Below are 25700 nucleotides of genomic sequence, written 5' to 3'. Positions count from 1 at the left end.
TCCAATTCCTTCAGCTTTGTGATCTATTCTGTCTTTGGAAAACTTGGTAAAAAAGTATTTTTTCCCCCCTGTACAATAGGGGTGAATTCACCAGAACATATCCAATATTAATTATAACAAAAGGCAGTATAGATAAATGTATATGTGTCATGTTCACTTTAATGACTATTTCATAAGCCAGTAACTATGAAGACCATTTCTGGATCAATACAATCCAAGTGTGGCTGCAGGTACACTCAACACCTTAACACAACTCTTGGTATCTGACATCGATTCAAAATAAAAAAAGGGTAAGTGAACTCACAAGACTATGTTTTCAAGAACCTACTCTCTGTGGAAGTAAACAGGAAAGGGGCCCTTCAGGAAGCTGTTGATGGGGACTGGGAAGGTTTAAAGCTATGGCTTTGGTAAGCACCCAAGTGAGCTGTAGGAAGGCCTTTGTAAGAGTAGATTCTGCAGCATCAAAGGATAATTCTCTAAAAGAGGTGGGCATTTTCTCAATTAATTTAAATTCTGAGGCTTTCAACAGTTGAGGGCTAGAAACAAGATCCAAAGAAAAGAACCATCTTCTTCCCGCTTAAGAAAGGTGACTGTGCCATTCAGCTCATGATGCTAAATGGTCCAAAAGCCTTTGGTGGTGTGATATGGACAAGAAAAAAATTAATACACAAACCACATAACACCATTAAAACTCAAAAAACATTTTTTTCATTTAAAAAAGTATTTAGGACACATAAAACAAGGCAACATTTATTCTTTTTTCCCGTCTTCTGGTACGGGGTCTGTTGAAGCTTCCTCCACGGTTGCACTGTTGCTCTCTGAGCCAGTGTTACTATCACTGGTCCCTTCCTCTGCCAGACTGTCCACCCCCTCCTGCCCGCTCTCCTTGTCCTCAGGAGTAGACGTGCCTTCTTCACCATTCTGTTGGCTTTCCGTCGTTTCTTCAAGGTGTGTCTCCTCTGTAATCACACATTTGTCACTGTTAGTTCCAATACAAAAATTTCCTCTTCTAATTATGCTGACAGTCCAGAGCTGCAGCATCTGATGATAAGGCAGCCACTCACCACATATGGCTACTAAGCACTTGATATGAGCACGTGTGACCAAAGAAAGAACTTTCAGCATGTTTAAAACAATTTGGGATTTGGAAACAATCTACTTTTTAACTGTAAATTTTGAAATCTAAATACAGATCAAGTATTTCTGCTGAAAACTTAGCTTCCAAATTTTGATGTGCTCTAAGTCTAAAAATACACACCGGATTTTGAAGACTTATTAAAATTAATTTCACTTAAAAGAGTTCATTGGGCTTCCCTGGTGGCGCAGTGGTTGAGAGTCCGCCTGCCGATGCAGGGGACACGGGTTCGTGCCCCGGTCCGGGAAGATCCCACATGCCGCGGAGCGGCTGGGCCCGTGAGCCATGGCCGCTGAGCCTGCGCGTCCGGAGCCTGTGCTCCGCAACGGGAGAGGCCACAACAGTGAGAGGCCCGCGTACCGCAAAAAAAAAAAAAAAAAAAAAAAAGATTTCATTTAAACAATGTCAGCAGTAGAAAATTTATAATTACACAGTGACTTATATTTCATTTCTATTGGACAGTGCTGTTGTGAAGTGCTTGGATTTAATGAGTGAGAAAGCAGGTATGGAAATGGTATAAGGCTGATATTTAAAGTACTTTGTTACAAGTCACGCTGGGCTGTTTTCTGTTATTGCTCTAATAGTCTTCAGAACAATGTTTTTCAGTTTTTTCCCTTCAGCTAGAAGGATGAAATCTGAGCAAAGACCTAGGCATGCTCTATTCCTAGATGACAAAACAGAGGCAAGGCTGAGTATTCTAGCTGCAAAATGAGCCAAAGAACCATGCTCTAATTCTCAAGCTCTTGTTTTAACCACAAAATGTGTTCACGTTCCAAACCTGTTAAGATAAAAAGCATGTTCACACAAAACAGAGAAAGGTTCAGATAAGAAAACTTAAAATCTATCTGCTGAATCACATTCTGCAGAAATACCTGGTAAAGATACTATATTCTACTTAATGTTTTCCAGATGTCAGATGAGCAGCTGTCAGTTGGGCACCAAGTGTGACTATGGTCCTTCTCACTTCTTGTAATGATGGTCCAGGGAGCCTTTGACTGTGTTTCCCATACTTTCAGCTTGGTTGTTTATTACACAGTGTGCACTGGGCAGGGTCAAAACAGTGCCAGAAAGTAGAGTGATCTCAAAATGTCAAGCAGTGATCGATTTAAGCAGTACTTCATGTAAGCTGTGTTATTGTTTGCCTTGAGGAATGCTTTTAAGCAGGAAAATCAGTAGAAGTATGAATTGTTCCAGGGTGGGGTCAACAAATGCTTTCTATAAAGGCTAGGTAGTAAATATTTCAGGTTTTGTGGGCCAGGTAGTCTCAGTTGCAACTACTCAACTATACTGTTGTAGCCCCAAAGCAGCCACAGACAATACATAAATAAACGGTTCCAACAAAACTTTATTTACAAAAGCAGGTGGCAGGCAGGATTTGGCCTGCAGGTTTGATTTGCCTAACTCCATTCTAGGACACCAGAGACGACACTGATCTTAAGAGCAATGACCACATCTTGTTTAAACAATTTTAGCAATAAAGGTTAAAATACTGAGTGCCAATATCATGTCAAGCGCAGTAATGATGATTTTATGTACATTTATCCTTGGGAACTCACTCTCAGAGGCAGGTGCTAGAATACGTGCAAATGAGGAAACTGAAATTAAATAACTTACCCAAAGTCACAGCGCTAGCAAATGGTGAAGCAGTATTAGACCCAGATCTGTCTGACTCCCGGGCCAGTATCCTTAACCATTAAACCATTATACTTTATATTCCCAGCAAAGGACATGACTCAATCTGGGCAAACAACCAAGACCTCGCACAGCAAGACTAAAGACAACACACCACTGCTGTTTTGTACCAATACCAACATTTTCAGTGGACTCTAGTATAAGAGATTAAGGTTTTGAAAGAAATGGGTAGGTCATATGGAGAGTAATTCAAGAGGCAAGATCAACAGAGTGACTTCTGAAAAGCACTGAGAAAGGAAAAGCAGAACTGAAGACAGCTGTAAGAGCCCTCGACATGTACTTCGATATCAACTGAAAGGTTACCTGTCTCCATCGGAACGCTCTCGTCCTCTTTCTTTCCTTCGGTCTTATTAGCTGCCGGCTCCTCCTCGGGAACAATGCTGCTCTGGCTGCGCTCAGCTTGCTCTGCTGCCTCTTTCTCCCTTTCCTCCTGCCTTTTGCGAGCCTGTTCCTCGGCCTGTGCAATTTCAGCTGCAATTTTTTCCATATCCACTTCTACTTTCAAACCACACAACTAGCAGTCAGAAAACAGAACCCAAAAAACTCTCTTAGTCATGTTCTTTTCTTACAATCTCTGAACCAGAGAAATTGTTTTAAAAGCGGGTTTTCTTGGCTAAGAACTATATACATTTATATGGCAGAAAAAAACATGGTTTCCATGTCCTCTCGGAAGCTCTTGTGTCTACAGGAAAGTTGCCCTACCACGCCACATAACATCAAGTATTACAGAACAGCCGGTGAGACAATGCTGAAAGTTCTGGATGATACTCAAAGCTTCCATTTTATATTTCAGGCGGCCAAACACCAGATTTACTTGCTTTCATACAAAGTGCAAACTGTGAACTACAGCTAATGGAGACGTTTGATGAATAAACTGCAATGAAATGAAAATACTTCACAACTGCAAGAGAGTTTAAATGAAACCCTCAGAGGGTTCTAGAGTCTAAGGCCTAGTACATATGTGGGTACTATATGATATTTCAAACCTATTGCAACTCTGCCAGAAAATGGAAATCATTTCATAAAGCAAAGACCTTGCCAGTTATAGCAAAGTTAACCCTGTTTCAAAGTGAACAATGTTCCATGAAAACACTATTTTGGAAAAAAGAAAGAGGGAAAAAAAAGTAACAGACACAGTGATAAAGGTATAGTTAACACATTAAATGTATACCCTTTTAAGTTCATTGTTAAATGAATCTGTGCTTTCCAGGAATTTCCTCTTCTTTTCTTGGTGTCGCTCCTCTATTTGAAGAAGTTCAGCTTCTAGTTTTCGCTGTAAAACATAAGATCAGGTTTTGTTACTACTGAACTATTTTCCCTAAAGCAAATTCAAACACAGAAAATGTCTCCTTTTTTTTAATGGTCCACACATTCGCATAGTGTGATAAATGTTTTGAAGTTTTAATTTATTTATTACATAATGTATAGCTAAGATTTTTAAAATGTAAAATGCAGCACAGAGGGAATGACTGATTAATAAGTATATGTTGGAGATACTGTTTCAGGCCTCAGCGATTTTTTGGAAAAAAAATATTTAGTACATCAGTAAGAGCTGACAGGATGTCTCAAAATTCTTAACGGATATGCTTTCTGTCAAAAGGCTCTACGTTACAGTTTTAATGACAAACTTATTAAATCTCTGGGAAAGGTCTACTCCCTCCAGCCTCTTCCCTGAATCAGGAACAGGTCAGACTGAACATAAATATTTAACAGGCACACTGATGCATGGTATAGGATCAGGTCACCTGGCACCTGTGGCATAATAAAATGTTTTGTGACTCTACCTGATGAACCATTAAGGACTGGACCTGTCGTTTGAGGACCTGCATTCTAGCTGTTGTGACGACAGACCGAACGTCTGGCACCACACTCTCACTAAGGATTTCACTGATGAGGCGGTGGTTTCTCTGGAAACGGGCGGTAGCTGTATGCTTCATTGAAAAGCCATCATCATAATCTGGAATGAACAAAAGGACCTGGAAGTTAGGTCACCAACTACCATCATCAGGAGAGTGCAACAACGTTAACACTTAGTTACCAAGGAGTCATGGCCCTCACTGGTTTAACAAAATCTAAAATAAATCTTTAAGTTATGATGTGCATCTGGGAAGATTTGCCTGAAACACAAATGAAATACAACCATGTGTCTTTGGCCTGGAAATCAACATGAAGGCTGTACTGACAGCAAAACAGATTTTGCCAAATGTCTCACTTTTGGGGTAGTAATTTAAGGGTTTTACAGCTGATGATACATAGGAACTGGGTGGTGTCTTTGTCACTGTAGCACTTTAAAGTAAGGAAAATGCCCACTGCAGAGGAAACATTATCTCTAGCAATATTCCGTTTCCCAGATGGGCATATATATTTTATAAGATTAAAATACCACTAAAGCCTTAAAAATGTTTAATTCTAAATTTCACTTTTAATTTTTATCAACTTACACACATATACATTTGTTGTCAGTGTATGAAGGTATATTACGTGCTGTTTTCTTCCACTCAAGTGCATATGCATATAGTATGGATCTGGTTTACAAGCTTATTCTTAATAGCTATTACCTTTGCTCTATCACTACCAGTTATTGACGTATCTGCTAACAACCTGTGCCATTATTTACTTAATATTTTTATTTAAATCAACTTAAAAAAAAAAGAGCTTCCTCTTAAGCAATACACATTAAAACAAAAGTTCCTCTCTGAACCAACTAACCATCTTAGTGTGCCGTCAGAGGTGGGGGACCACACTTTAGGAAACTGCTCCAAAGGCTCAAATTGTTCTGCTATGTCAGTTTAGCACGTCCCTTAATTTTGGTGCTTAAGTAGTTCCTAAAACTCTTATTACCAGAAACACCACTGCTACGAACTGGACTGGTAGGGGAAATAAAGTCTTAAAAATCTGGGCCTTTCTTTGCACTTTAGTTGTCTGTTTTTTTTTTTTTTTTTGGGGGGGGGTAGGTTTATATTTTCTAATCACCAAGTATTTACTTTATTTCATGAATATTCTCTTTCTAAAATGTCAGTTAAAAAAGACTTCACTGTCTTGTGTGGATAACTACGTATGCTTTGTAGGCCTTGTAGGTCTTCTTTGTTAAAGTGAGCAGCTGTTGTACTCGTGGATGTGCTGCCTTTCTCTTGGTTTTATGTACATTTCCACCTCCCAAGTCTTCCTCTTTCTACTCAGTTCTGAGGGATAAGGTCCAAGGTCTAAAGTCATTCTTACCCTGGTATCTTAACTATTTCCATCCTTTCTTACTAGCAGCTCTAATATCCTATTTTAAACTTAAAAAACATAATGGGCAGAAGTCTGAGAAACAGAGAAAAGGACTCTCTTTGAAGACTGTTCCTAAGTGAAGCTCTTTCGGTCCTTCTCAGTGTTCCTGCTGTTACCTTTCACTTGTGAAAACTTCAACTGATATCTACTTACGTCTTCTATGTTGCTAGCTTTTGTTTCCGATTATTACTGACCCCCATCCTTCCAAGTATTTGTAGACTGGATCTTCTATTTTTTTTAGTTCTGTATATTTTCTTGCACTAATTATCCAATTTGAGCAACTAAAGTTTGCTTACACTACTGTGTCTTTAGCACTGATGATTCTGCTTAACATGCTATATTGTTTCTATTCCCTATTCTATTTTCCATATTATTATATTTTGTATTTATGAGAATATTTGTCAATATCCCAGTCCTTTCTTTTAAAAACTCATTTTTGTTTTTCTCTCCTTTTAAGTATTATCAGTTTATTCATGTCTTTAGGTGGTATTACTGCTTCCTTGCTTAAAGGTCTCTTCTTTAAGGTCTTACAGGTTTTTTCTTTGTTACTACTACTTCTTTAAAATGGGATCTTAAATTATTTTCTAGATGTTTTTGTTGCTTGTAGCTAGAGCTTCCAACCTTTTCCACATCATGGCAGTACACAAAGAAAATATTATTTGTATAGCATGCTTGCTATGTGGATGAGTATACTCACAGCTGGAGGTGGCTAGCTCTGAAGCTCCTTGCAGCTTCAGACCCTGCATGGTTACAGAGAACCAACCGGAGGTACAAAAGCATACCTGCAAACTCTTCACGGAATGCCAACTAGGAAGCTCTGCTCTGTGTGCGGGGGTGTGCGCGTGTATAAAGTTTGTAGGTGTGCACCCTCCTAAGTGTCATCATGAGTTGTATTTATAAATTCTAGCTGGATTTCTGAATTAACTAGAAAAGAAAGTTCATAATGCCTCTTCCCACTCATTAACTTTCTCCCTTAAGAGCCTTTAACTCAGCCAATTTAGGGAACCAATAAGAAAGTAGAATATAACTTGAAGGCATTCAACTTTTTAAAAGCAGTTGAGGTAAAATTCTGATTGTGACTAAAAAACCTTCCATGCGTTCTGAGTACAAAGATTTTGATAAACGATAGGTAGTTTTTGCTATCTTCTACACTAAAAAGGGTGTTTCTTTATCTTTGGGAAGTTCACATACAAATATTAATCAAAATAATTATTCAAATTATTCAAAATATTGAAATGGCACTAAATTATGCTTTGTTTCCATTTAGAATAGGAAATAAAACTTAAGAGATTTCTCATATTTTAATTCTCAGAGAAAGCATAAACAAAGCCCCGCTATTTTTTTTTTTTTTTTTTTTTTTTTTTTTTTTACCATCTGGATCTTCAGCAGGCTGAATGCTCATGTAAGGTTCTCCTTTCTCCATGCGAGACTGTCTCTGTCGACTTTCTTCCTCTAAAGCAGCTTCTGCACGACTTTTTGCATTTATGTAAGCAAGGTATGCGGGGGAATTATGATAGGCCTTCATAGATTCATTGTACTCTATCTGAAATTCAAATGTTTTCAGTTTTAGAATTGACATTTTGCAGGTTACAATGAATACTTATATTACCTCATTTGAATATCAAAAGACATAATGATCTCCTTTTTTTTTTTTTTACAGACAAGGGATCTGAAGTCTTAGAGAAATTAAGTGACTTGACCCAGGCAGACAATGACTCAGCTGTCTGATTAGATCTTATGTTTCTTTTATAAATAATAAGGCAAGTGTTCATGAATTTTCTATTGTACCCATCTCCATAGTCCCATTCTACCTTTTCTGCTTCGTATTCGTTTAAATATTCTTGTTTTTCTTCATCAGTGAGATCTCGCCACATGCCACCAATAATCTTGCCAATCTCCCACAACTTCAGGTCAGGGTTGGAAGCCTTTACTTGGTCCCAGACCTTGAAAAGGACAAACAGTTGAGATTTCAGTACTGATGCCTAAAAATAAAGACCTTTAAAAATACTTTTTAATATAGAAACCTTCAATCATCAACAAAGGCAGAGGCAATAGTGTCAAATCCCCGTGTTCTCTTCAGCCTGCTGCAATAATCATCGGGTCCTCTGTCAGGTTACTTTAAGGCAGATCTCAGATATCTCCAATCACTGCAGACACTTATGATGAGCTAACGCAATAACATAGTCTTATGTCTTTCTAAAAATTCACGAGAGTTTAGGAGGAATGTGGTTACTCTGCATAATATAATACACCATATTGTCAAATACATGTATAATAATTCTGACCAAAAATTTTAAAATTTCTAAATAGTGGTGAAAATCAATAAATGCTCTTGTCTTTAATAAAGATAACAGTTATACTTGTTATTTTAAGAGTAATGGAGGTTCATACCATATGACCCAGCAATCCCTCTACTGGACATATACCCTGAAAAAACCATAATTCAAAGAGTCATGTACCCCAATGTTCATTCCAGCACTATTTACAACAGCCAGGACATGGAAGCAACTTAAGCGCCCGTCGACAGATGAATGGATAAAGAAGCTGTGGCACATATATACAATGGAATATTACTCAGCCATAAAAAGAAACGAAACTGAGTTATTTGTAGTGAGGTGGATGGACCTAGAGTCTGTCATACGGAGTGATGTAAGTCAGAAAGAGAAAAACAAATACCTTATGCTAACACATATATATGGAATCTTAAAAAAAAAGGTTCTCATGAACCTAGGGGCAGGACAGGAATAAAGACGCACACATAGAGAATGGACTTGAGGATATGGGGAGGGGAAGGGTAAGCTGTGACGAAGTGAGAGAGTGGCATGGACATATATACACCACCAAATGTAAGACAGATAGCTCGTGGGAAGCAGCCGCATAGCACAGGGAGATCAGCTCGGTGCTTTGTGACCACCTAGAGGGGTGGGATAGGGAGGGTGGGAGGAGATGCAAGAGGGAGGGGATATGGGGATATATGTATACATATAGCTGATTCACTTTGTTATACAGCAGAAACTAACACAACACTGTAAAGCAATTATACTCCAATAAAGATGTTAAAAACAAACAAACAAACAAACAAACAAAAACCAAAAAAAGAGTAACGGAGGTTCATCACCAAAAAAAAAAAGAGGAAAAATTCAAGGAAGTATGAAGAAAATAAAAATTACCATAAGCTTATTGTTTAGTGATAACCATTGTCTTCTAGGCTTTTTTAAAATTCAAACTAACATGTATTTGCTATTATTTTTATAAAAATAAGATACTAGTACACGTAGTCGTGCATTCCTTTTTTCACTAAACGTGTTTCTTATGTCATTAAATATTTTCCAAAAGACTACATAAGTAACATTGGCTACGTAACTCTGCTTTAAGTATTTTAACTGTTTATTTAATCATGTTCTTGTTGGATTTTAGTTCTGGAATTTGGAAATCAGAACTAATTTCTTTAAAAACTGCAATTCTGTATCTTTTCCTCTGACTACGCACAAAAAAGCTGGCTAAGCCAATCTGAAACCTGACATAAAGCCAAGAGCAAAGACGGCAGTCCTCACTCCCTTCTGGCTCCTGAGCACCTACCTTTCTGCTGTACCGCATGTAGGGCATCAGCGGCTTATCTGGTGGCTTTGGGGGTTTTGGAATCGTAATACCAGAGGACGCCTAGGAAAGAGTTAAATACATTCATTACTCAACTGCAAGAAGTTCACCAGCAAACTGAAAAGAGAATCCCTTAAAAAATGCTAATGCGCCTTTCTTCTACTCGTCCATGGATACAAGATTCTTATATTTTCTCCACTGAAAATAGCTATCACTGCAAATTCAGAAATGTTCACATCAGAAGAAAATAAAGAAAATGACTTTAGGCACATAATTTTTTAATACGTTACTTAACAGTTTATTGCCACTGCTTTGACAACCTGGCTGTAAGAATAAAATATTACACAATAATTCATTACATCGAAAATATATGGTTATATATCAGATGTCCCACGTTTAGGACATTACCTGGCACCCTTTTATTTTACTTAATTTACCATTACACATACAGTCAACACTTGATTACCTCACCGGAAGCTGAACTCGTTCAGCACTTACCACACCTCATACTGCCTACAGGGGACTATTTACTATTTGCACCATATCAGGAACGCACCTCCACACGAACAACCGCCACCACCGCAAACCCTACTTCCTAGGTTCAAAAATGGAAAACGAAAAAACCCTTCGTAGCTCCTTTATTATGACTAGAGATTTTAATGTTCTGAAGGTTCTACGCCCATATCTAGTGTCTTTTTTTTAATAAAGGAGATCAGGAAGTGTGAACTGAAGTCATTCCTTTTTTTATTCCTAATCAAAGTGGAGGAGTGAACAAGTTTACCAGGAACAGAGAAGTGGCAGAAACAGGGCCTGATTAAGTTACTTTTGAGACCTTATATCAAGAAACTCCATTTAATTTTTAAAAGATGCTGGTTTTGTGAGGAAGACACAGAAAGAAAGGGGAAGGAAAACAGAAGAACAGGAGGCGAGGAGACTGAAAAATAGTTTTTAAAAAGGTAAAGAAGAAAGTGGGTGAGGGAAGGAAAAAAGGGAAAGAAAGAGGAGAGACCAGCTCTTTCTAAAAGCTAAATCTAGGCAAGATACCAGATAGCTCCCAGTGGGCACCCCCACACCTCCAACGAGGGAGCGCTGGGGCTGAACCTACCCTCAGCTCTACACGCACGGCCGCATTTGATCAAGGACCCAGAATCAATGATGGCTGAATCACATTTGTTTCTCCCAAATTTCTGGGAGACTCCTGATACTGAACCTCCTTTCCAGGCTGGGGGGAAGAAGAGCTGGCTTCACTCTAATGACCAAGAGACAGGAATCCGCAAATTCTTGCAAGAAAACTAAGGTGCCATTTTGTTCCCTTGCCCTGATGTTGCTGTTGTGGTAAAACCGGAGGGAAACCCCTCCATTCTGGGCTGAGGCCCCCAATCAACCTTATTTTTCATGCAAGGGCTCCGGGAATAGTGTGTTGGTACCTGCTGCCACCACTTTCCAACAGTGCTCCTTCTTCCTGTGAGGAGCGTCTCCCTCCCTCCCTCCATACTTGTCAGTTAACTCTGCTTCCTCTCTGCTTCTCCATACGTGAACTTATCAGAACGTATTTCTCCTCTGAAGCAGTATTCCCCTCTTTCCACTCCTCCCACGTATTCTTAGCACACCTCATGCTGATGCTCATGTAGATAGACTCTGTTTTTAGCTAGCAGTGGGCAACGGGGTGAAGTGAGCCATGGGGGATGGAAACTGTCAACAGTGGTGGTATGAACAGCCTCTAGATCTGTCTCAGGGCTGTAGGAGTTCTCTGGGGTGGGGGTGGGGATTTCTACAAAGCTAACCTTATGTCATGAGTTCAGAGCAAGAAACACATAAAAGTCTGATTCTTCATAAAGTTATTAGAGAGCACTTCCAACTTATATCCAACACAAACCTTCAGAATTGCATGAAGTGGGTTACAAATAAAGTTGGAATTGTGCCAATAATTGAAGTTGGTAGACCACTGTTAACAATTTTTTAAAAAAGAGGTAAAGAATTCTAAAATGTCTATGCTTTAATATGTGAAATTAAAACTTTAAAAACAAATTACAGTAATATTTGCTCTTTGATATTTTTCAAAGAACTGTATTTTATAACAATGAATTTGCTTATTTCTCTTCTTTTCTCCCAAAGGAACATGTTGAGGTCGTATTTTCATTACACTGACCAATTTACAAATACAAGGAAAACAAAACCAAACCCAAAACAATAACAACATAGTTAAATTCTAGCTGGTTTTCAAGATATTAAAGGTTTATATCACTAAACACCCCTAATTTATTAACCATCTCAAACATATCTTTCTACAATTTCTCAAACATTATTCTTTAAAAAAGAAAAAAGAAGCAGTCTGCACTGAACACAATTATAACCACTGCTTTGCTATGATCCTCTAGTTTGAGGTATGAAACCCGCTGGCCCCTTTATTAAATGGCCTGGTGGTTATGCTTTTGGAGGGCAGGTCTCCTTTTTTAGTGGTTCCTTTCCTTGCTGCTATCAGGAAACCTACCTCTAGCAGCAACTGTCCCTCTTTCCAACTGGCAATGAGTTGAGGGAAAACAACTAACTATGCTTGTTAAAACTGTGCTTACAATAGAGTAAGGTCCTGGGAATCTCCTACGAATAAAGCCCATGATTTTGTGAAATTCTGGCTACTCAAGAGATTTTTGTTGTTTATTCCCATTTTTCAGCTGTTTCTCTGGTAGGATCTTATCTAAGGTTTTCTTCGGGGATGGAATTTCCATTAAAGCAGAGAAATGAGCTACTTTCAACATTTTGTCTTAATCTGTCTTCACACCTGTACTTGAGAATGTTAATCATCATCTGATGAAGAACTCACCAGAAGTGAATTCCATATCATAGCTACCATAAGCACTCCAAAAGGTTTCAACATGCTATATATAAAATGTTTATTGTCTGAAAACCATTCGAGTGTACTGGAGTCATCGGGAAAACCAGATGTTCTGTGGACTCTACAAGAAGCTATTCATAGGGTGTCACCGAATCATTCCTTCAAATCAATGACTTAAGGCGATTTGCAGACAGTAATGCCAAAGAGGAGCCCCCCCCCCGAAAAAAACACACAGGTGAGGTCATCTTAAAGTAACACTTTTATAAAGGTCAAAATCAGATCTACTGAGTCCTAACAGAGTTTAAGTTATACATATATAGTAGTATAAAACTTTAGGCATAACTAATTTTCATAGAGAATGATTCAATGACCTGAGAGGTCACTAGAAGTTGAAGGGGCTAGGATTAACACAGGCTAAAAGCCTCCACATTTTCTAGGCTCTTCAAGTTAAGTCTAGAGAGCACTTTGATTACACTTCATTCTGGTGTTGAGAGAACAATAATACAAAGAAAACAACCATAAAGAACCAGAAGATCAATGTTTCCATGCTCAACAGCCCTCCTATACTAATCTAGCCTAAAGCTAGTGCCTAGCCCCAAATACTGGGTTCTAACACCTGAAAGAAAGAATGGGGAGAAACAGACAACTTGCCGAGGCCCCAGGACAGGAACTGCACTTTCCTACTCCTAGTAAGTCTCCACTGAATGATCTCACTTTGTTAACAAAGAATCCCACAGATACATCCAAGTTAAGAACAAAATGCTTACAGAAACTGAAATACAAATGATTCTAATATTACAGTTACCACCATTTCTTTTCCATTAACATAGATAATCAAGAGCTGACTGTATAGAGCTATTGAAATGTAATCATTCTTTTGTTTACTGCCCATGAATAATTTTCTGTATTAACATGAATGGTCCAAAATCGATTCTACTCCTTGTTTAAATTAAAATGTTCTTTACCGTTTGATAACTTTGTGACCCGTTACACTTGTGAAACACACTCAGGCCAGGGAAAAACAAGTACCGATGCACATAAAAATTGTATGCATTGTGAAATGCATACATTCACACACTTTATCAGAATTCTTTTCAGATACCATGAAATATGCATGGCACATAAAACTTGATATGCTTATGAGGTACAAATTATGCAGAAACAATGAAAATTTAGACAAACAAAACCTATCAAGCTAAGCAATATGCTTACCAAGATAGACATATAGTTTGATAGGTACAAGCTTTCTGCTCTAGCTTGACTACAGGGTGAGAGGGCTTTTTTTAAGTCACACTAATTGAACTACTTATGAATACAGCAAACAAAAACCAGGTATTAAAAAGTTTACAGCCATTCTGGGTTGCATAAATTCTCACCAATACCACATTCCAATGTATGTAGGTATTTGGCTTTTGGATTTATTATTTATTTTTGGTAAATCATTTTGACAGTTATTTGTTTCTTTGGTACCTAAACTTCCTTAAATGGACTTTAAGATGACTGTAAAATAAAAAGTCTGCTAACGGGAGGAACAATTCTCAGAGCTTTCTGAGATGTTCTTCCCAGGTTATAATCCTCAAATTTGGCTTCAGTAGAATTCTCCAATTCTTTCTTTAAAAAAAAAAATAAATAAAATAAAATAGAAAGTCTGAGTTACATCATTCAATTTTGGTATCTTAGGCTGATCACTTAAGTGAACCATCCTAAGTTTCAGAAATTATATCCTTTTTCCTATGGATTATAAACACACTTCTAGCTGTAGATATCTACAGTCCGATCATTCAAATTAATTTCATTCAACTTTTGTTCTGCAATTCGTTGAAGTGACATTAAAATCTTTTTAATTAGAGAGAAATGAATCTCAGTTAGGTCAACTGTTAAATCCAAAAGACAAATAATTATGTGCAGCAGTTCAAACTGGTAGGGCAGCTAGGCCTGTAAGCCCAGCCTTTATTAAGAAACTAAGGTCTTGAGCCTAATGCCAATTATCTTAAATGAAAGATACTCTTCATCTCAAAAAGGGCATCTTAACCATAGGAAATTCTAGGTTTGTCTACATATAGTATTAGCATTAAGCGCCCAAGGCTTTATCTCTACCAACCACCAAACAGAATAAATTCTTTTCTTCTATATACATATCCAGATCTCACTATTTTTTCATTTTTCAGTGTAAGATTGTACAATGAATATTTAAAATAGTCTAAAAGCCAGGTTAAATTTTTTTTTTTTTTTAAATGGCTGTCCTGATGATTCAAAGGACCTAACTCTGAAGGCATTTCTGGTCAATTCCAGTTGTTTGCTGGATGCTGTAATAGTTGATTCTCCTACCGTGACCCGGCTGTTGGTGCCCGGGTTCCCTCCCAGCCTGTAGTTGTTGTAGGCGAGATGACTGTATGGATTGTATCCCACAAACCCTGGTGTGCTGGGCATTTGCTGATGGAAACAAATGAGACAAAAACACGAATGAGAAATGAGCTCAAACGAGGAAAACACAGAAATGAAAAATGATCTGCATATGGCATGCAAAAGCAACCTGATTTTAAACAAGCAATGATGTGTTGTAACTGTTCTTTTTCTTTCAGTGAAAACCAGTCTGTGTGTGTGGTTTTTTTTTTTTTTCCCCTCTCTTTCTGTCTCTTTGTAGGGGCCAGTGGTGTTCGTGTGATTGTGAATATGTGTGCTTGCTTTTTGGGATAAGCAGTACACTGAAGTGTCTCAAACATTCAGGGTTACTTTATGGTCAACAGTATGAAATAACAACTTAGCGATATATGTCTGAGATAGGAAAGCTTGAAATGTGATAAGCTAGGAGTCTGAGAACACTTCACATGCAAAACAAAACATGATTTATTTGACAGTTATGTGAATGCCGCCAATGTATTATCTACCAAAAACAAAAACAAGAAATGAATCACTTTCAAAGACAGCTTTAGATCATTTTATACAGTGTGAGAAATGAGAAGAGATTCAAATCAGGAAGTCAGAAGTTGTCAATAGAAAAGAACATGTGTGGGATTCCATGGATGTCACATACATGATTTCAAAACAAAGACTTGTAAGAAATGCATGGATTTCATTCTGGGGGCACTGTCTGATCTTTTTAATCCATTCTTTCATAGGCTTTCTCTTCCATCTCTTCTCTGATCCATCTTCCACAGGTCAATCATGAACAATTTCTGCATTTAGTTTTAACGTGAACTACTTTTCTAGTAGACAGACTTGAACTTTCTTTTCTCATCTAGTTTCCTGACAGCCCTAGCTCTTTCAAACCACAACTGCTCGTTGGAGCAACAGAACTCTTGGCTTTTGTAAATTATGTGTTGATGTGATCACAAATGGGCTCTTATATAGCAGTGCCCTTCGTGATTAATAAAATGACATCCAATGCTCATGAGAATCAAGGTATGATGCATAAAAAGGATGTAGCAAAAAGAGACCAAAAGTAAGGTATTTTATCTAATGAACCTCAGTCAAAACAAGTGACAGTAATTTCATTTTAACATGCAATTGACAATACCAATGCTGAATTGTATAATAAACTTAACACATCCCAACTAAACTGTAGCTATTATAAACACAATTTTCTAAAACATGCCACTGCACATAGCCTTAGTGTCCAAAAGAAAGACAGTCAAGCAGATAATACATTTGATATTCTTTAGAAGAAAACTACTGATCAATTTCTAGTCTATGTAGTTATAGAAGACGCAAATCAAGCATACATAAGTAGGCAAAACACAGATGAAGTATCAAAGGCACAAAAGAAGTTTATATTACTTGGAGTGGTACATTTGGGTGGTAGTGGTGGGTGGAGGTGGTGATGGTGGTGGCAGAAGAAATGGAAAAAAAAGAAAGGAGGATAACTCATTTAATATCCATTCTGTTGGATGTCCTAACCCCTAGTCTTCTGTAGTTTATGTGTAAATGTGAGATTATAATGGTACAGAAGTATGACTAAAGAAAGGTAAAAATATCCCTTTCTACATTTAAGAAGTCATAGGGTTAATTTCTGAGCTATTTTTATTATCTCAAAAAATCAAGTGTGTTTTCAAGATATTATATGCTGTCAGAGGCAGTATTTGCGTCAAAATGACACCTTCAAAGTTGCATAAGCAATGATAATCACTATTCAACATTATGAGGCGGTAATGTACGAAAATAAGGGAACTAAAAAAAAATCGAAACTAAAATATTACAATTATACCATTTCCAAAAATGAAGTACATGGTTAGCTCTTTGAGGTCAGGAATCTCAATTGTTCAACTCCACCTGTATAGCCATTAGCAGAGTGCCAAGGAGATGGTCATAAGAAATGTTCTTTGATTTAAGAAAGGAAACAAACCAAACACAGGACTTTAAGATCTACCGGAAGTAACTTTAGAAACTGTATGTTATATAAATTGAGCTGAGAAGATGTGATACAGCATCTCTTTTCAAAAGCATCTTATTATGGAAAAATAAATTGTTGATAAACATAACTAAAACATACATCTGAGGGTTAGTAAGTAAAACTAGTTTATCTAGTGGAGAAAACAAAATTACACAAGGACCTAATTAGTAAACTAGCCAGAAATCTAGGGGTAGGGACTACGGAAGGAGGGCTAACAGCTTTAAAGAACTTCTTTTGCAGGATATGGTCAATGTTAACAGTGTTTTGTTTTTGTTTTTAAATTAAAAAAACAACAAGAAATCCATTTCAGCAAGGCCTGAATGGTTACTGTTAAAACTGTTTTGTGGATTGGACAATTATTTTACATGCTGACCAAGCTGGGCCAGAGCTTGCTGGGTGAAAAAAACTAGTTCACTACTATCATTTAGGCACTTTGAAACATATCAATTCTCAATCCAATAAAACGTTACTTATGGAGTAAAGTGAAATGGCAGGATCTGACCCACCGATAATGAAATCCTTACTTGAACAGCTTGAAAACAAAGATTTACAATAAGTTATTATAGAACTGGAAGCTTTATTGTTTGATTTAACATGAAAATTATATACAGACAAGGAGAGAAAAACGTAACCAGTTGAAGGTTAGGCTTAAAAATAATAAATGCCAGAACGAGCATTCATTTCATATTAACTTTCAAGACTCTTAATAGAGATCAACAAGAAAGAAATGTTAAACCTGTCACTTATTCCCAATTAAAAAAAGAACTGAGCATAGGAGGTTGGCATTTCAGTAGTATGTTTCTTTAAATGTTGGGGTTGGTTCAAGGTAAGATGCAGAGTTATTTTATTTAGTAGGAAGTGCTGTTTTTTAGCTGAATTTTTCATCCTGTTGCTGTGATGACTGAGTGACTGTCACTGGAAGACATCTGGGTTTTTGTATCAAGGCCAGACTTGGCTATTACATTAACAAGAAAATTAAAACTTACTGTTGCAGGAGCTGGGGTGGGAGGTGGGGCATAAGATGGTCTTTCTGTTTGAAAGAAAATAAATAACTTCTTGTAAACAACTGAGATATAATACTATGCAACAAAACTACCAATGGTCCTGTTTTGAAGAAAAAAAAAATGAGAGTATTTTGGAATTCCCATTTGCTAGGGCATTAGTCTCTTATTAATATAGATGGATAAATATAAAAAATGAAACTTACTTGACATTTTGGAAGATTAAGTTCTCAGTTCCTTAAGAATGAATCTGAGACACTAAAATAAAAAAAAGAAAAAAAAAGAAAAATAATCAAAACTCAGCAAGCATAAGAGAATGTTTTCCTAAAGAATAGGGTAGTTGAATTGGTATTTCTTAGTAAAAGTACATTGTCGTCTAGTAATCCAGCCTTTTTAATATTTTACTAGTCCTTTAGGTCATTTGGTTGATCCGAATTAAATGACTAAAACAAATGACTGGGGATATTAAAAAGTAACATTAGACATGAACTTGCAAGTTTTTTCGTTTTTTTTTGTTTTTGTTTTTGATACTGAGCCACCCCTTGTATGGAAAACGGTTTGCTGATGCCATGTAAACATTTAATCAGACCGATAAAAATACCGAGACAGTAGAATGTGATGTACTGTCAGGGTCTACCTCAACAAGGCCTACCAGATACTGACAGCTCCCTGATCAGCCGCAGCTCTGCCTTCCTTTTAGGATAACAACTTCTACTAAACTGGAGCGGCCTTTTATTCCTGGAGGCAGTGCAAAAGGTAATTGGTTTGACAGTGAACTTTACATTCTCTTATAGAGGTAGACAGCTTTGTAACTGCTGGGAATAAATTCTGAGAGTCTACCCGAAAAACTCTTATTACCCTTCTCAGCCCATTTCAAACTATATCTCCTCAATGGATACATTTCAAAATATACCTTGACAAATTACCTGTGCGGAGTTAATTCCTTCCTCATCTGTACTCCTAACCAATGTACACAGATCTGTGCTACGTATTATACCTGTTAATGTGGGTATATTGTGTGCTGCTTAGAAACAGGGACCATTTAATTTATTATTGTAGTCCCTGTACCTAGCTCAATTCTTCTTTTTCTCTAGCTCGAGTCTTACTAACTTTTGTCCTAGTATTACTAGCTCACCACATGACCATACACAGGTGAGCTTGTTCCTCACCGCAATATACATCACACACTGTGTGTACAAAGAGACAAACATTCATTTTTAGAAATAAGGCAAATAACTTTTATGACTACTGGAGTACTTTCATCCAACATTGTGTGAAACAAACATGCTCTTTTTGCTTCTGTTTTGCATTTTAAGGGAATTCCTGGAGCATTATGAATAAGAGGCCTGGCGCAGAACGAAATCGTTTATTTTCTCAATGGCCCAACCTGGGTCTCTCCCTCTCTCCTTAAGGAACAGGCAAGAAACCAGAGTCTGGTGCAGATTTCCTTCCTGCTCAAGTTCAGGTAGGCTGTCAACATCCACTAGGCCTTGCTGGGGGGAGCCCTGACAATAACTGCCACAAGCTCCCTGATACGTCACACTTTATTGCTAATACTTTAAAATTACTGATCTCCTCTGCTATACTATAAATTCCAAGAGCGACCTTGTACATTTGTCCACCACCGGATGCATGCCCGGTGCCTGGCATAAAATCCTAAAGTATCTGTTGACTACCTTATACGGGACAGGCTTACTACTTACACCATCTGGTTTAACAGTCACAACTACCAACGAGATGTGTACTGCTATTCCCATTTTACAGAGAAAAAAGGGAGTCTCGGCGAGTATAAGTAACTTGTCTAAAGACACATAGCCAGGGAAGTGCCAGAGTTGGGTTTCAAACCCGGGTCAAACTGTTTCCGAGCTTTCGCTCTTCACTCTAAGCCACACCACGAGTCCTCAGGTCGCTGCCTGAACCGAGGGGAAACCACCTTCCCGGGGGTGAGGACCACGGGCTTGGCTCGCCACAAGGGCTTGCTCTGAGGTCGTTTCCTTTAGGTTTGTGTGAAGGATGCACTTTCCCAGCGACTCTACTAAAGAGGAGTATGCAGAGGTGCTCTGACCAATTCCGCGGGGTTAGTGGAAGGGGCACATCTGGCCGCCCAGGAGGAGCCTCAGATGGCACTCCCTCCCCACCCTCGCTCCGCTAGGCCTCAGAGAGGCCGCAACTGGCCCCCGGCTCTGGCGCCGCGGCCAAGCCTGAACCCCAGCAACCCCCGGGGACTCGGGGTCGGGCCAAGCCGGGACCCCACGCCTCACCACCCTCCCGACCCAGTCGAGCCCCGTCGGAAACACTCACCCGCGGGCAGTAAAAACGCCCGCAGCTCCGGCCTCGCTTCCCTTTGTCCCGCGCACGCCCCGCCCCTCGCGTCCGGAGCTTCGGCGCTCGCACTTTCAACACTCTTCTTAATTCCTTTCAAGGCCCCAACCGACTCTCTTAAGAAAAATAAGTCTTCTAGTGGGGACGCGGTGGTGCTTAGTACAATCAAGGATTTTTTCAGGCCCCATACGTTTCTCAAAACTCCCCGAATTTGGGTAATTTGCCAGCCGGGCGCCGATTCGTCACGGCGGAGAGGGCGGAGGTGGCCCGACCGCTGGGTAGGCCGAAACCCCGCGGCCGCTGAAGAGCGGGAGCAGCGACGGGTACGCGGCGGCAGGTGCGAGGCTGCGCCGAGGGGAGGTGGGAGCGCGGCCTCAGCTTCCCCGCGCGGGGCCGGAAGGCAGCGGGAAGCGCGCCGGCAGCTAGCCCCGGAACCACTGTGGCCGCGAGGCCCGCGCGCCACTCCGGCCGCACTCAGGCCGCGCACGTCCCCGCCTCCGAGGGTGTTTGTTTTTTTTTTCTTTCTTTCCTTCCGGTCTTTTTCTTTACTCTTTCCCTGGGAGCTGGAGTGTATACTTCAGTAAGCCGAGGGTGCAGTCGTGGAGCGCGCGGTTCGCAGTTTCTGCCCTCCCGCGCGCCTCCCAGGGCTTCCTGCCTTAACGGCCGGGCAGGAGCCTTGGCGAAAGCAGCACGGACCTTTCCAGTTTTCCCAAGCGCGAGGCTAGGGTAACTGCCACAGGTTTCTGAGCCAAGGGCCGGAGATGTTAATCCCCTTGCCCCAGGTTGTGTGCTCTTGCAACGCCGGGCAAGGGTCTCTGTCCCAACGCGCCTTGACTCATTCGGTTCTCTCCACCGGCAACGACTGTCCTTCACTTTTCAGCTTAAACTCATCTGTCCTTCCGGATCCAGCTCAAATTGTTTGTGATGCCCTCCTGGAACTTTCCCGTTCCCCTCCTTAATCCTTCCTCTGAACTCCCAAGATTCTTTGATAACTTTATTATGGTCTTTACCTGATATCGGACTGTCTGTCATTTTCAATGCAATATGAGAGCCATGAAAGCAAAGGTTCAGTCATCTGCATTGGTCATCTTCGTATCGCCCGTGCCCAGTAAGGGCTTGACCCGTTGTTAGATGCTCAATAAATGTGTATTGAGGCAGGTTCTGGTCTAGTCCAGGGCTCTTTCCACTAAATCATGACTATGTTGGTTTACTAGATAGTAGCTTCTTCTTAGATATATAAACACCTGACCGATGTGGGACACTGTGGAGCGAGAAGGATCTGAAATTTCTTGAAAACAGTGTTGACATTTAGGGTGACTGGTTGAATTCTCCGGCTGCCCTTAGCCATCATCCTGGGTGTGCCAGCAGGGGCTAAGGCATCTCTAGAAGTCAGCAAAGCTGTCCAGCTGAACCCACTGTCCAGTTCTTACACCTCCAGTATTTTTATACTCATGATTAGAGATTAGTGAAGTTGAAGAGCATGTTAAAGGGAAAGACTAAAAAGGAGGTCATCAAAGGGTAATGGGGGGCCTGAGTGGTGCTTGAGATAATGGACACGAAATTGCTTTTTAAAGATATATAAGCATCAGGGAATTCCCTGGCGGTCCAGTGGTTAGGACTCCGTGCTTCCACTGCAGGGGGCCCGGGTTCATCCCTGGTGGGGGAACTAAGATCCTGCAAGCCACATAGAGGAGCAAAAAAAAAGCCATATATATATATATATATATATATACATGCATCAGAGATACGGATTAATGTAAGATACACGAATGCCTCAGCTGGGAAGCCCAGTACCTTCTTTCTCTGGCTTTCATGGTGGGGGACTGGGCAAATGCAGTGCCGGGGCAGGTGCTGGGTTGTGTCATCTCTAGGCAGTCTTCTGCAGAAAAGCTGCAGGTGCTGGGTGTTAGGAACAAAGCACACTGTAGTGCGAACAGAGTGGCACAAAAACGGTGGAAAAGGGAAGGAGGGGATCTCGGAGTAGTGACATTGATACACTTTCTCACCTCCCGGTCTTTACTCAGATGTCACCTTCTCAGTAGGTTTTTCCTGACCTATTGAAAACTGCATCTCATTCCCCAACCTCCATTCTATTCACGGTTTGTGCTTTGTTTTTTTCTACAGTATTTATCACCACCTAACATACTCTATTTGTTATGTGCTTATTTTGTTGTCTTTTTCTTCCCATCAGGATGAAAGCTCCTTGAGGTGGGGGCGGGGCTTTCGACATCTGGAACAGTGCCCATTCAGGTGCTCATATTTGTGGAGTGAATAAATGAATGGCTATCTCATTTTCTTCCCTTTGGCTCCTTCTGTGCTCCGAAGATTTGCAAAATTAAGAAAGGAGGAATATAGGGAAGATATAAGAGAGAAAGCCCTAGAGATTAAGACCGAAGAGTGGATTCAACTTACACTGAGTTGCTGTTGATTTTTCCCCAAGCAAACATCAGCACATATGATCTTGCATGGACAGGGATATTTATGGGAACTGCAGGACAGACTTTTGGAATGGTGATTATTCCTGGAAAACATGGTATGCATCATTAACATGACTGTTCAGCTACATGTAACTGTGAAGTTGTTGGGAGCCCTCGCAGGCGCCTTATGGTAAACCACAGTGATAGTCTTAGGACCAAGTAGTTCAGTTTTCTTTCTGGCAGCAAGATTCAGGAACTTGGCCTGCTTTCCTCTCTGACACTGCTCATGTTTCCTTGAGATTCTTCTTCCCCCACTCCGAGCAGGGAAGTCAAAACTAGTAAGTGATTAAGCTGGGATTGAAGCCCAGGTCTCTTTGATTTCTTTCTATAGTCGTGTGGGAAGAAGCTGGGAGGGAGTCAATTAGGGGTAGAATGAGAACCATGACTGGGAAGGAAGCAAGAGGAGAAAATGGGAGAGAACAAGGAAAAACCCATAGTCCTTGGACACCTAGTAGTCTGTGTGAATTGGTTCTAGGAGGTTTATTCCTTTATAACGCTTTAAAATTGTACACAATTTTTAGATGCTTTTTTTTTTTAACCCCCAGATAGAGGGTTTGGAGTTTAACAGACTTCCAAAGAGTTCTGTGACTCAAAAAAGCTTTTGAACCAAACACTGAACCATGCAATTTGTCTGTAGTTTGTTCTAATGAAGCTTTTTTCAGTGGATTTTTGCCCCTTAAAATAGGGAAAGGAAGAACAGAACTCTGTCTGAGCCAAATAGCTTATAAAGTCTGGATATTAAAAAAAAAATTCTGGCTATAGGAAAAATGGTGAAATAAGCTAGTTTTCTCAGCCATTTCTGTGAAGGCAGAAGTTATGGCTATTCAGTTGCTATCACTAGAAATTGTTGTGAACTATTGAAGCCCAGAAGATTTCCAGGTCCGAGGGATTCACGATGTTTTGTAGACTTCGACAAAGTATGGTTTGTTTTTACAGCCTTCTGCATTACCTTCAAAATACCTGGGGATTTGGGACATGAACTTTGACACATGGAGTGGAAAAGGATGAAAGTGTTTGAACACAGAATGGTCCTGGAGAACCTGGGGTATGGTCTGCCATCCACAGGCCTTGTTTGAGGGTCCAGGGCAGGTGACAGCAAACTGCAGGTGCAGGCCAGGACTGGGCTGCCTCCTGTTTTTGTAGTTTTATTAGGACACAGCCATGCCCACTTATTTACATATTATTTATGTAGCAGCTGCTTTCAGCTATAAGGGCAGAGTTGTATAGTTGCTACAGGGATTGTATGGCGTGAAAAACCTAAGATAATTGCTATGTGGGCTTTTACAAAGTTTGCCAATCCTGGTCTAGGGTCTAAATGGGTGAGGGAAACTGGAAAAGGCTTGTACTGGTTTGCACATACACCTTATTTCAAAATGTTTCTTTGTAGTATGCCCATGAATGTTGGCAATCTATATGTACATGATGGCCATAACTTATAAATGTAGAACCAAATTCTACCCTGTGCACAGACTTTCCTTTCATTTCATGTGTTGCTAATTTGAGTAACGTGTATACATATTATTTAACTGAAGTTTAGTTTTTGGCCCATGTACCATAACATGATTCCATTGGAAACTTTCAAATTATTTTAAACGTTTTTTTTTTTTTTTTTTACTTTGGAGAACATTTTGTACTTTAAACTATCATGGTGGAACAGTTCAAATTGGGTAACTCACTGGGAAAGAATAACTCTTCTGGCAGTAATTGAAGAATTTAAAAAATTCTCTTTACCTGTTGTGTTTGAACTATTACTTACTCATCGTCAGCTATAATTGTCCTCACAAATTCTTCTCTCCCAGTGACCATTTTCATCCAAATAGTACTGTATATTTGAGTAGTGCTTTGCCAAATATTTTCACATGTATATTATTTCAGACATTTCTGTGAGGTAGGCAGGGTAGGAGTTCTGATCAACCACCGTCTTTCTCTTAATTTTCAGGTGTGAAAATTGAGGCCTAGGGAATTTAAGTGATTCCTTCCTGGTTACATGGGTCATTACTGACAGTCCCAGGGCTGATATCCTGCAATTGTTGGTAACTGGAATTATTATTTACTTTTGTATTTTGTTATGGCAGGGTGCATTTGAACCATTTCAGAGAGATTGAAGAATATTAATTTCTATTCATCCATCAAGTGAGGATAATATTCATCTGTGGGATTGTTGTAAGAGTTAGAGATTGTGTACGAAGATGCTGAGTACAGGGCCAGGAGCAGAGTGAGCACTCTGCAAGTGGTGGCTGCTGTTATTATACTTTTCCCAGGATCGTGGCATTATTTTTATTTTTTAATTAGAATATACCATTTATTAGAATATACTCTTCTTAATTTTTCTGTTGTTAAAAAAGTATAAAAATTGTGCTTTTGTGCACCTTGGTTACAGTTTTCTTCATCCCCCAATTGAGCTAACAATATTGGAACAATTAAACTCAAAACAATGGATCAAACTCAAATGCAATGCAGGTTTGTAGTTCATGTTTCAATTTTTTTTTATTGTAGTGGTATCATTTACTTTGGTAAATTCATATCCCAATTTAAAATGCCCCAAAGCAAATAAAACTCTGTTATAAATTCAAGTACTGTATTTTAAAATGTACATGTAATACACACAATAGCTGCATAATGGAATTACTATAACAAGCAGTTACATTCATGATGCCCAGTACTAAGTTTTCGACACTGCGTATAGATTACACTAGATATATTTCTTTATTTATGATACTGTTACTTAGTACAGTAACTTTAGTACAATAGCTATATGATTGCATTTCCAAAGCTTTAATGAAGTTAGTAGCATTTAACTAATATTGAATGAAAACATTTTTATGTGTAGGATGTATTTTAGGTCAGATGCTTATGCAAGAATAAGCACTTAACATGCTGTTGTATCCTTGACAAAACAAAATCATCCCTTTCACTAAACAGAATAAGCCAGGCTAAAAGAAATCTGAAGTAATCAAAAGAAAATATAAATCTGATTCCCTGT

At 39.3% G+C, this 25700-nt stretch overlaps 1 protein-coding gene across 1 annotated transcript; it reads right to left on the bottom strand.

Annotated features, from left to right (window-relative positions):
• Positions 1-685: 685 nt before the first annotated feature.
• SMARCE1 (SWI/SNF related BAF chromatin remodeling complex subunit E1) lies at positions 686-20295 on the bottom strand. Its single transcript, XM_081220184.1, has 11 exons — positions 20220-20295; positions 18125-18176; positions 17904-17947; positions 14856-14960; positions 9677-9757; positions 7909-8040; positions 7469-7640; positions 4612-4784; positions 3999-4100; positions 3131-3341; positions 686-959 (listed from the first exon to the last, which is right to left on the bottom strand). Exons 2-11 carry the CDS (start codon positions 18129-18131, stop codon positions 751-753), a joined length of 1236 nt encoding a protein of 411 aa, XP_081076310.1. The 5' UTR covers positions 18132-18176; positions 20220-20295; the 3' UTR covers positions 686-750.
• Positions 20296-25700: the final 5405 nt, after the last annotated feature.

This window comes from Mesoplodon bidens (genome assembly GCF_964165515.1).
Source record: "Mesoplodon bidens genome assembly, chromosome: 19".
Taxonomy (NCBI): domain Eukaryota; kingdom Metazoa; phylum Chordata; class Mammalia; order Artiodactyla; family Ziphiidae; genus Mesoplodon; species Mesoplodon bidens.
The sequence above is the reverse complement of the archived record's forward strand: the minus strand, read 5'-3'. Positions and strand labels throughout refer to the sequence as shown.

Bases quoted from the DNA above. Each gene is read 5' to 3' on its own strand.
- SMARCE1 (XM_081220184.1), bottom strand. The intron at 14,961-17,903 runs GTAAGTTTTAAT...TGTTTCCATCAG, and splicing joins CCACCCCAGCTCCTGCAACA to CAAATGCCCAGCACACCAGG. The intron at 4,101-4,611 runs GTAGAGTCACAA...TATGTTTTACAG, and splicing joins AGTCCTTAATGGTTCATCAG to CGAAAACTAGAAGCTGAACT.